A 12,540-nucleotide genomic window follows, 5' to 3' on the forward strand; every position below is an offset into this window, starting at 1 on the left:
TTTAATAAATAATTACCTTGTCTCAAAAAATTTTGAAATAATATTATTTAAGTAAAATAATAATAATAATAAAAATAAATAATTAATCAGATTAAAAAATAAATAAAATCAAAGAAATATTAGCAAAACAAAGTTGATGTTTGGCACCACTAAACAAAAACAAACAAGCAATAAATTTACATGTTTAATTTAATTGACCAAGGTAGAATATTCTGCAACCTTTTAATGACTTTGTTGTAGCTGTGATATTATTAATAAGATATCCTCGAGAATGGCTGAAACGTTGAAGTTATAAGATAATAAACATGTTGAGACTATTTGGATATGTTTTATTATAATTTATAAACTAACCAGTCTCGGACAAGAAATTAAATTATAAAAGAAGATGGCCAGAGGTGTGGTCAAACAAAAACAAAAAATAGTTAACTACTAATTAATCTAAGTAATACTAGTAAAATACTCTTTATTTGCCGACATTTCACCCCACTTTGTAAAGCTTTATCAGGGCTAAAAAGATACAAAGACAACTAAAAATATTTTGACTTAGTAGAATAATAAAATACAAAAAAGTAAATTAAGGTAATATTAAAATTATGTAAATATAAGTGAAAAGAAAATTATTTACAAATGAACGAAAAGAGGGAATAAAAATAGTAGTAATTTAAAATAGACAATGATATCGTATATTACATTTTTGTATCTTATTAACAACCTATTTTGTCAAAATGTTTTCAGTTGTTTTTGTATCTTTTTAGCCCTGATGAAGCTCTACAAAGTGGGGCGAAATGGGGCAAAGAAATAGTTGTGTACTATTATTTGTTTACTTTTGATCGCACCCCTGACCATCTTCTTCATAATTTGAAATAATACAATCATTTACATATATATACAATAATACAATCAATCATTTACATATATATACAATAATACAATCAATCATTTACATATATATATATACAATAATACAATCAATCATTTACATATATATATATACAATAATACAATCAATCATTTACATACAATAATACAATCAATCATTTACATATATATACAATAATACAATCAATCATTTACATATATATACAATAATACAATCAATCATTTACATATATAAAAAAATTAAATTATGTTTATAAAACAAATTGTTTACAGGCAATATTTTGTGATATATCTAAAGGAAGGACCATTCGAATTGTGGGACTTGGCCACTCTAACCCTGCTAAGAGCTATAACAAAAAAGTTTCCATCTTTAACAGCCATTGTATGGTTATCATGTAATATATGTATGAAATTTAATAATTAATTATTATCATGGATGAGAAATCTTATGAATAATCATTTTTAGGAATGGTCTCCAATTTACAGTGCTAAATCGTTACAGTCAAAAAGAAAATCTAAATCTGGTATTAACAATAATGATTATTTTTATATCATGTAAATTTTAGTAATACTATGAGAATGTGATTTATTTTATTATATATTGCAGATATTTATGATAGTGGCTACCGCTCTCTTGTCAGGGAGCATTTGGTTCTGTCCGATAACAATAGTCAACTATATCATTTTTCTGTTGAGGGAGATAGTATAAAGGATGGCATGAAAATTCCTCCTGAGGTATTTTATATTTTATGGAATTATATAAATTTTACTAGTGTATAATAGAAAAATCCTTCCTTTATTAAGAAAGAATTTGGATTATAGTTAAATTAAATAATTTCTTCTAAATGCCAGAAGATCTCAGGGTCTTGAATAAAAATGTGTTGAAAATTATTTATCTTTACTTATTCTTTTGACTTTTACAACAATTTTTTGGTCATTTTCAACATTGATAACTAAATAAAATGACTAGATATAATGAATTGAAGATATGAGTGGATGGAGGTGTTATGTTACAAACATATGAATCAGTGAAACATTGAATTTACTGTTTTTTGTATTTCTATTTTAGACTTGAAAACTCAATTTTTAACTCTTGAAAACAACCAAAATTCAAGGTTTAGAAAAGTTAAATTAGGAGTTATGTGGAAAAAATAAGTTAAAATATTTATAATAATTTTTCTAAAACTTCACATAGCACCCTTCAATTATTCATGACCATTTTAGTTCATTATCTCCAGTCATTTTATACAAATTATTTCTTCATAGTGAAAGAACCATTTTATCCTGATTGTTTTAAATAAATTTAGGATTTGTTAAAATTTAAAAATTGTTGGTTTTGAATATTTTATTTTTGTATCCCTTTTTCTTATTTTTTTTCCTATTACATTCAGATTTTTTGTAAAGTCGACATTTAAGCCCTATTAGTCTGTTTCAAAGAGGTATAAACCTATTTGATATTAATGTTTCAAAGAGGTATAAACCTATCTGATATTAATGTGTCAAAGAGGTATAAACCTATTTGATATTAATGTGTCAAAGAGGTATAAACATATCTGATTAATATTTCAAAGAGGTATAAACCTATCTGATATTAACTTTCAAAGAGGTATAAACCTATCTGATATTAACTTTCAAAGAGGTATAAACCTATCTGATATTAATATTTCAAAGAGGTATAAACCTATCTGATATTAATGCTTCAAAGAGGTATAAACCTATCTGATATTAATGTTTCGAAGAGTTTTAATCCTATTTGATATTAAAGACCATTGGATTGCTTATTGATTCACTGAGTTTAATCAAAATCATTAAGAACCATTTTGGAGAAAATAGATTCTATAAAGTAACACTTCGGATTAAGTTGTTTTAGTGAAAAAGTTGCTATCCCATCCACCTTAAATTTGTAATTTCAGTTTCATACGAATTTTCATTTTTGAGCTTGGCTGTTCACAAACAGTCACACAGACCATTTTGGGAGGCTAGGTTATTTGGATTTAGGAAACCTCAAATCATGTATTTCTGTTGAAAACTTGAATTACCACAATCGCAGAACTTTCCCTTACTATATTTTGCAAAAATAGGTTAGTGAAAGTAAAAAAAGAAAATAATTTACTTTCCTGTTATTTGAAGGCTGATATTGATTATTATTGATTTTTTTTTTTAGTCAGGTTATGTCAACATGGTCACATCACTTGCGTTCAAAGCCAATCAAATCGTGCTCAGTGATATGGATGGCTGTGTATACCTGTGGGATTTAAAGGCAAGATCATCTCGCAATGTGAATACTAACAGAGGTGCCATAAAGTACTTGCGATTTGCTCCTGGGAAAACAAATTTGAAATTTCTTATTTTATTTAATGATGGCATTGATATAATTGATTTGGATCAGGTAAAAAAACTTTTATTTGTAGAAATATCCTCCATAGTTTTTTTTATATAATTTTATTTATTTATTTTGTATATATTTATTTACAAAATTACATCCATATGAAAATAATAAACATAAATGAAATATGAGTTAGTTACACTTTTGATTATTAGGAGGCTGTAGAGGCTGCTACGATTTATAAACTAGAACAGTACAATTTCTAATTATAATTTCTTGCAATAACACTAATAATTCTATTAACTAAATAGAAAATACTAATTTGAAAATAAAGTAAGATAAAAAAAAATTTGAATGAACTTTTGAAGTAAATAATGATACGAATTTACAATTAATAATGAGAGAACTTGATTAAAAATAAGAATACAATATAAACTATACAAAATATATAATATTATACAACATACAGTAATATATAAAATATGTAACATGATATCTAATATAAAGAAAAAAAGAAGCATTAAAACTAAAGAGCAGCTAAAGGATACAATAAACCAAAATGATATAAAAATAAGGATCAAAGTATATCTAAATAAACAATATATATAATTAAACACACATATGCATATACATCTTCATATATATAACTTATTTTAATTGTAATGTAATGAATCAAGGTCATTAAGTGGAATTAAGAAAAACTAAAGGCAGGTATGGTCTTTTGGTGAGTAGAAATTGGGTTATTGAGATTCATAAAAGTAAGAAAGTACGCAGTCAAATATTTAGTTTTTAGTTTTCTTTGTGATTGATATATTTCTTAGTTCTTCTGGCTAGCGATTGAACAGATATGGTACCATATAGTTTGAAGTACATTTACCAAATCCGTTGTTATTAGGTAGTTCGATTTAGTTTTTTTCTAACATTTTCTAAATATTGGTTTTCTTTTATAAATAAATTGTGGGATAATTGTGTCAAAATAAAGTGGCAACAATGTTGAGTTTTTCTGCTGTGCATTCGAAGTTCTATGATGTAGGTTTGTAAGTTTTAATAAATGACTATCAGCAGTGGCACTATAGCGTTCGATTCCATATCTTAATATCGATTTAGATAATGCTTTATAAACCATTATTAAAGCTTCTCTGTTAAGTATAAATTGAAGGTAATAAATTTTGTATGAGCATACTCTTAATTTCTTTAAGACATTCACTATGTGGGGTCCCCCCCCCAAAAAAAGCATTATCCACAGTAACACATTAATATTTATATTTTTCAACAACATTTAATGTTCTTCAGGAATATATTTTTTTATTATTATTGTTGGTATGACAGCCACAGTTATGGGATTTAGTTTCAATTATTTTTAAATCTTTATCAATTTTTTAATTTTGCTTACCTATATGTTTGTAAAAGAATCAATAAATATCCAATAAAGTACTCATACGTTAGAAACATGAAAATAAAATAAAAAATCATTTATGAAAGGAATATGGTCTGGGTGCGGTCAAAAAAACTCAAATAGTAGAATTATACTATTTTATTGAGCCAACGTTTCGCCCCACGTTACAGGGCTTCGTCTGGGCTAAAAAAGATACAAACACATAGTTACAAAAGGAAAAAAAAAAGAAGAGAAAAAAAAACATAAGTGTAAAATAACAGGGGTATAAAATGTAAAAAAGTAAGATATAATAAGAAAAATTAAAGGTAGTTATCATACAAAAATTATTTATGTTTATTTCCAATGTATTTAAAAATAAAATTTGAAGAAGGTGGTCATGGTTGCGGTCAAAATGAAAGAAGAGGTTCTTTTCTGCAGCCCTGATCATCTCTTTTAAATTCATACATGCTCAATCATTTATATATAATAAAATAAATGTTATTAATTTTTAAAAAATGTAAAGACTAATAGTAATCCATAGTGAAAATTCCTAGGTTAGGTGAAAAGTTTTATATTAAAAAAATGAAGTTATCTTAATTTTATAGTGTAATTAAACTTTATCAAATTACAATCTTGATGGTTTGATATTTGATAATTATATATTCTTTTAAAATTTTTTGAGGTTAATCACTTCCATTTTTGAATGAATTATTTATTATTTATTCATGATATTGTACAAAGTTTCGGGACCACTGTCCCATATTCATGCACTATAAAAACCTATAACAATAATAAAACTAACATAACACCAATCTTCAGAGAGATAATCCAGATAATTATATAATTTCATGATGTCTAATGGATGACCATTTTGACTAATCATAGTGGGGTAAGATAAAAATAAGCAGTTGTTTTCCTGTTACATGTTCGTTGATTATCATTAAACAACCACTATATTTGTTATTATGTTTTCTTAATAAAGAAGTATATTAAAACAATTTTATCTCTATATTATTTTTATCTTAGTTCTTTATTTTGCTTTGTTAAAATGGGGTCTTCATTAGAGCAAATATTTGGTAATCCAATAACTTTTCATTCTCACTTTGTCCGATTATCAAGATTTGACTTTAATTTTTACAAGTAGCCTTACCAAAATTACTGTCATTCTATTTTTATTCAGTTATAACAGCCAAAGTCATGGCATCATTCAGAAAACACAAGCAATATGAAGTGAAAATTTTAAAATGAAATTTGAAATCAGTAATATAATAGGTTAATTGGTAGGTCGTTGATTGACCATGTGTAATATATAAAACAAAGATCAAAAGAAGTCAAATAGTTTAATTAATATTTGATTTCTTTTGACCTCACCTGGACCGTCTTCCTTTCATATCTTTATATTATTGATTTATAGAAAACAATTAACAGGTATTGATTTGAAAGGATAGTTATATCTATCTTGAAGACTGAATAGTTATATCTATCTTATAGTTATATCTATTCTCATTATATCTGTCATGTTTTTATAGTCCTGATGAAGACCTGAAAATCAGGTCGAAACATCGGCACAAATAAATAATTTGTTTATTTGTATTTTGTCTGCTGACTGCACTCCCCGACCACTTCTCCTCTCAGTTATATCTATCCTTTCAACTTCTTTTGATTTTCATAATTATTACTATTCAGAAATTTTAATCAATTTATTAATTGTTTTAGAATCAATATGAGAAGAAAGCGCAGTTAAAATGGGGAAGGGATAGCAGTAAAATAGTTGACGCCGATTGGGCTAACTCAGAACTTCCCGTAATAGCCACTGAAGATGGCTGGATTCGGATCCTCGACATTAAGCTTACTTGCACTTCATCGCCTATCTCACAGTATAACTTTAAGTGTATGTTACGTTTATTATTCAATTATTCATCGCATATTTTACATAATAAATTTCCATTATAGTTGCTTTGGTGTTTTCTAGACATCATCAGCTGCCCAACGATGTTATCTCCAAAACTATTAACAAAGATGCAATTCATATTGTGCACCCAGTTTTGGAAATCTACACCAAACTATAGAACCCTTTGTGTGCAAGATGGCATTCCTGAACAAAACCTTGCCCGTTAGTACATACTTATTTAATTTTTTTTTAAAACATGTATATCAAATTTGATTACTATTTTTTATTTTTTATCTTATTTTACTCTTTCCCCTTATTATCTCCACTTTTATCCATTTTCCTTGCCCATGTTATAAGTTTTGTACACTATACTTATAATTTGCTTCTTTTCATCTATTATTGTTACATATATTTTCTTCCTCTCAATTTTCATTTTCTTTTCATATTTAAATTTTAAATTAATAATAACTAATATGTTCATACGTCTTTGCATTATATAACTTTATTTTTATTTCATTTCCTTAAGTAAGTTATTGTACCCGCTTTTTCAATTACCTATGTATACATTTTATTTCCCGCTTCTCTCATCACTTCATTTTATTAATTCTATTTTGTAAAACTATTCAATGTATATGTAAAATTATTCTGTTTATACTTTCTTTGTATATTTTTTATTTTTCTATACTTACTGTGGTTGTTATCTTGTTTTGTTTTTAGCCCTGAAGAAGGCTAGAAACTCTAGCCGAAACGTCGGCACATTAAAATAAGTTAATCATACTTATTTGTGTTTCATTGACCGCACCCCCAACCATCTTCTCCTCATTTAAAATTATGGAAAGAAAAATAAAATTGAGAGAAAGAAAGTATATGTAACTAATGAAATATGTAACCATAATATTAGATAAAGAGGGAAAATATAAGTTGAGTATAACAAAAGAAAAGAATAAAAAAATAAGGGGGGAGTTGAAATAAAGATAAGGGAAAAAAAGAGAATAATTAAACGAACCTGTTAGCTTGAAATCTTACCGCCAAGTGGCTTCTACGCCATGAACGGCCAGACTCTGAATTAAAAAATACGTTAGAGAGATGATAAAGTGTTTTTTTAGAGGAAACGTTATAAGTGGGTAAAAAATAAAAATATTACAAGTGTTGTGATAACTATGTAGGACTGACCAGGCCAGTCTAGTAATTAAGAAATATAAATAGAAAAAAATTTCCACTTCATGTAAACAAATTTGAATGGTGCTAATTAAATTTTTTGTCTGGGAAAATCAATTAAATAGAATATTAAGCGAAGATGCAAATTAAAGTCAAATATCTGCATTTTTAAAAATATTTTTAATTTTATTTCAGAGGTAAATTCTCAGCTAGAGTTACTCGACATAGGACCTGAGTTTGCGAATTTGAATGTTGCTGAAAAATGTCTAAGAGTGAGCGAAATGCTTGGTGATACCTACGGTGTTGACTTATGGACTGTGGCACTATATTATTTAAAAGTTTCAGCTGCTGATAAAAAAAGGTATTATATAATCAAATATTTTTACTTTTCTTTTATAATTAAAAAAATTATTACCATTTGTTAATGTTAGAGTTTGCTTGTTACAGTGAAAAACAAAGTACCCTCTCAAAAGACGATTCACTGTCGATGGATTTGAAGAGGATCAATCAGTACCCAGATATAGAGCCGCTCGATACCTGCTACGATTATCTCATGGATCCTTATTCATATCAGGTTATTTTGTGATAGATTTATCATTTAACATTATTTTTATCTGAAATTTATAAGAAAAACGCCTGAATACCCATCCTCCTACCGTCCTAAATATCTTTTACTTATCATGGGCAAAAACCTGGTTAAACTCTTTTTAAAATGTCTTTATCCCTTCCTAGATTCCAATCACTTAATCCCAGAAAATTAATTTGCATTCTAAACATCATTGACGTTGACCAGCAATGTCATCGCTTGGTGGAGGTTGTCTGGATTGGAGCGTGGAATGTACTGCACAGTAGTCTTCTCAGTGTAGAATAGTCTTTTGATCAAGTCTGGCACCTGGGACTGTTATACAAGAGTTTTAAATCATATCTACATACTTTCTCATTATCCGGTCCTATCTCACTTAAAAATTATTCAAAGTAAATCAGTGTCCGTTCCTCCCTCTTTCCTCAGGGTGCCGATGTACCACTAGGTAGTATCCTTGGTAGGGTATCCTTTACACGGTTCGTACAACTTATACCTCTACCCATCCCTGCACTGTTCTCACCACGTATGCCAATGACATATGCGTGCTATCCGTGAATAATTACCCATTCATTGTAACCCATACCCTCTAAACCCTCATCACTACCCTTGAAGAACAGTTTCAAAACTGGAGGATTAAAATAAATTCCATTAATAAATCCCATCAAGTCACCTTCATCTTCATTCAGCTTAATCATAGACTTACTGTCATGTAGTATCCTTTAATAACATTCTATTTATCCCTGTTGAACAGATCCATTACCTAGAATTACATCTAGACCAACAACTAACTTGGAATCCTCTTATATGATTGAAAAAACAGGAAACTGCTCATCGATTCTGACTATTTGATCACTTACTAGACAGTCTAAACTTTTATTTCATTGCAAAAGACTCAATTACATGACTGTAGTAAGTATATAACCGAATGCTTACAATCCAAAATGTTCATAAAATCCTCATTGCTTATTAATTCATCAGAAATAAAATCATATATGATGACTCAATGTGCCATATGACCATAACCAGATATAAATCCTCCATAAACTCCCTATCCATCCAAAATTCTGTTCTTCCTAACCTTGTTTCCTCTTAAATTCTCGATAATCTCCATCTGAAAAGAAGATGGCTTTAAAACCTTCTAACCTATAAATTTTATTGGAGTTCTACAACTGGCTAGATTCTCTAAAACTCTGTGCTGTATTTTACATCACACTTACTAGTTGTATTTTTTAGTTGATACAGTTTCAATGAATAAATACAAAAAAAAAAAGAAGATATTTAATAGTTGTTATCTTGTTTTCATTTCCATTTTATATTTATATTTTTAGAGGCTTCAATTAGACCGAGTTAGCCTGCATGAATGGAAACGTGGCGATTACAAGCACACCCAAATGGTTGTCGAGAGATTAGTCCTGCTCGGGGAAATGGACAGAGCTGTGCAGCTGCTACTAGAAACAGATATCGACAACCCCAACTATTACACAGATGCCATCAAGTAACCAATGTCTTTTTTTATCAATATTTATTTAAATATATTATCTTATTTTATTTATTTTTGTTTGATATATATTATGTGACGTACAGATTATAAATCATGACCAGTTTCTATTATACAAAATATTATTTTAATTATTAGTGAGAAGAGAGAAAAACACTATTAAAGATATTATGTTGCTCAACTTATGACTAGTGAAAAACAATTTTTATAAAATCCTATTAATATAAATAGTCACAGCATAAAATTTCATAAATTGTTACATTATAACATTTTTTGAATTATATGCTAAAATTATAAATGATTTTATTTCATCCCTTACAAATTTTAGTTGTTTTTTTTTCTAACTTTTTATCGTTCTTTAAATGTGTTTAATTTTTCCATTATTTCAATTATAAAAAAGTTCTCTCTTTTTTTCATCAAACATAAAAGTAAAATTAAGTCATAAGTATAAAAATTATATACTTAAAACCCAACATGATCGTCCACATTTACAATCTATTAATATTTTTAAAAAACACTCTAACACATACATACAAAGATTAAAATAAAATAAATAAGTATATTAAGCTAAATGTAATAAATATAACATTAATAATTATAAAAGGATGCCTAATATAATTAAAAGAATCGATAAATATAAAAAGTAAAAAACATAATAAAAAAATATCTATAGTGGTGCTGATTTATTTATTATGTAAATTAACTAAATTTTAATTTAAAAATATCATTTACTTTTTCAAAATATTTTACTGCTTTGTCAGTTAGTGCAGTAAAAAAGTATAAAGTGTAATTGTATACCATTTATTAACAAAAAGATTAAATTAAAATAAGTAGATAAAATTAAAATTGCAAGTGAAAACATTATAAATTAATATAAACAAAAGTTTTGATGCTTGATTAATTGAATATTCCTTAGATGTCCTTCAACTGTTGTATCGATAGACTGCTTACTTAATTTTTCCTGTTTGTATCTTCCACACGTTCACCCGCTGGTAGCACTTTTATATAATTAATTAAATATTGATTATTTAAGTTTTAAATTTATTCTAACCATTGTTATAATATTTATTATTAAACAAAATCACTTTATTTTTAGGATTACTCTACTCATTTGCCTGTCAAAAAGTTATGTTTCTCGCTGTATCACAATCAAATTAAAGAAGACATCTAACATGGAAATGATAACCATGCCAGAGCCAAAGGCACTGGTTTCTGTAGTAAAAAAATGTTTACGTTGATACATTCTCAACATTAAATTGTTTCAGAGCTTGCTTGGTTGCGACAATTCAGCAGACTGGAGCAGCACAGAGCACTATTAAGTTAGTGGCAACTAATCTCATTGCCAACGGAAAAATTTGGGAAGGTAAGCCAATTTTTCATTTTACTTCCTTAACACATTGACTGCCTCAGTACTTTTCAAGATTTCAGTTGAGGAAGCCAATTTAAGTTTGATTAATTAAGCCAAGTAAGGAAACTACGAGTTATCTCGTAGATTGGCGTTACAGGCAATAACACCAACTACGAGATAACTCTTTGTTGGCAGTCAACATGTTAATATATTGTATGCCCTCAGGCTATTAAGTGAACATTCAAAACTTTTGAATTTTGCTAACATATATATGTATATATATATATTTTTTGTTATTTGTATAAATTATTGTAAAAAATATTGGTACTTGTTAATTATGGTATCGCTACTTCTTATAAATTTAACTATTTAAAATAAAATAATAAAATGTTTTTGTACATTTTTATGCAAACAAAACAAATTTTTATTTTTTTATAACCAAAAGCTTTTATATCTACTAAACATTGAAAAAAAAACTTTTTCTTTAGGTTGAATGCTCCACATGAATTCTGCTAAATAAGCTGCTAGGGAAATTCCAATTTGTTCCTCTTCTTCTTTTATTTCCCCCTTTGATGATCCTCATAATCTTTCATTATTTTTTCGCAAATGTCTTTGGATCAACAAAGTGATATTTGTGCTTTACAGTTTGATGTTTGTTGCCCATTCGTGTAATTTCCATGAATCTGATATAACTAATCTACTTGGATTTATTCTTCTTTCTATTACTTCTGATATTGTGGCTTCTGATCTGTCCTTGACTAATTTCACAAAACATTCATTGATTCTCTTTGAAAACCCATCGTTGAGGAAGGACACATCCTATGTTATACTTACTTTTTGTTAATAAATTTTATTATAATATTATTTTATTTTAAAACTTATTTATCCATTCAAGTGTTTCTTGTAACCGGCTTTTTATTATATTTTCCTTTGAATCTATGTGTTAGTATTGTTCTCGTAAAATGTATTTATTTGTTTGTTTTTTGGTAAACTGATCTACTACTGTGACTATTATTAATGGTCTGATCTCACATTGCCGTCTAATAGTGAATTTGTTTAGCGGGTTACTGGAGAGGACCTAGGAGGGTGAATTCGGGAGAGTCGGGTGAATTAAAAATTGTGAAATGGTGAAATTGAAGGAACAGAAAAGGGAAAGAAAAAAGGAATGAATTGAAATATTTGTATTTGGTGTATAGATTGAAATTTATTGTAAAAGGAAACTGTAGGGAAAATCTGTTTTCTTTCTATTTTATTATATCATGTAATTTATATATGTCCGATTACGAATTGATCAGTATGCTGTATGATGTAGCAACCTGATGTATTTGGGCAGCATAGATGAATAAAGTATTTCTCTTTTCGTATATATGTAAATAGTTGACCGTAAAAATTGATATATAAGAAGATGGTCAGGGTTGCGGTCACAAGTGAAACGAAAATAGTTAACAACTATTTTATTTTCCAACGTTTCGCCCCACTTTG

At 27.6% G+C, this 12,540-nt stretch overlaps 1 protein-coding gene across 1 annotated transcript in view; it reads left to right on the forward strand.

The window, feature by feature from the left end:
* Nucleotides 1–12,540, forward strand: part of LOC106686145 (WD repeat-containing protein 11) — a 25,387-nt gene that overhangs the window by 9,457 nt on the left and 3,390 nt on the right. Inside the window, exons 12-21 of the mRNA XM_067048743.1 lie at nucleotides 1,153–1,261; nucleotides 1,346–1,403; nucleotides 1,487–1,614; nucleotides 3,044–3,268; nucleotides 6,297–6,471; nucleotides 6,553–6,693; nucleotides 7,825–7,990; nucleotides 8,077–8,203; nucleotides 9,541–9,707; nucleotides 10,976–11,073. Of these exons, the coding sequence (XP_066904844.1) occupies nucleotides 1,153–1,261; nucleotides 1,346–1,403; nucleotides 1,487–1,614; nucleotides 3,044–3,268; nucleotides 6,297–6,471; nucleotides 6,553–6,693; nucleotides 7,825–7,990; nucleotides 8,077–8,203; nucleotides 9,541–9,707; nucleotides 10,976–11,073 (1,394 nt within the window). The remainder of the gene's footprint in view (nucleotides 1–1,152; nucleotides 1,262–1,345; nucleotides 1,404–1,486; nucleotides 1,615–3,043; nucleotides 3,269–6,296; nucleotides 6,472–6,552; nucleotides 6,694–7,824; nucleotides 7,991–8,076; nucleotides 8,204–9,540; nucleotides 9,708–10,975; nucleotides 11,074–12,540) is intronic.

The sequence above is a fragment of the Halyomorpha halys genome, unplaced genomic scaffold (genome assembly GCF_000696795.3).
Source record: "Halyomorpha halys isolate HHAL.00 unplaced genomic scaffold, Hhal_1.1 Scaffold783.1, whole genome shotgun sequence".
NCBI lineage: Eukaryota > Metazoa > Arthropoda > Insecta > Hemiptera > Pentatomidae > Halyomorpha > Halyomorpha halys.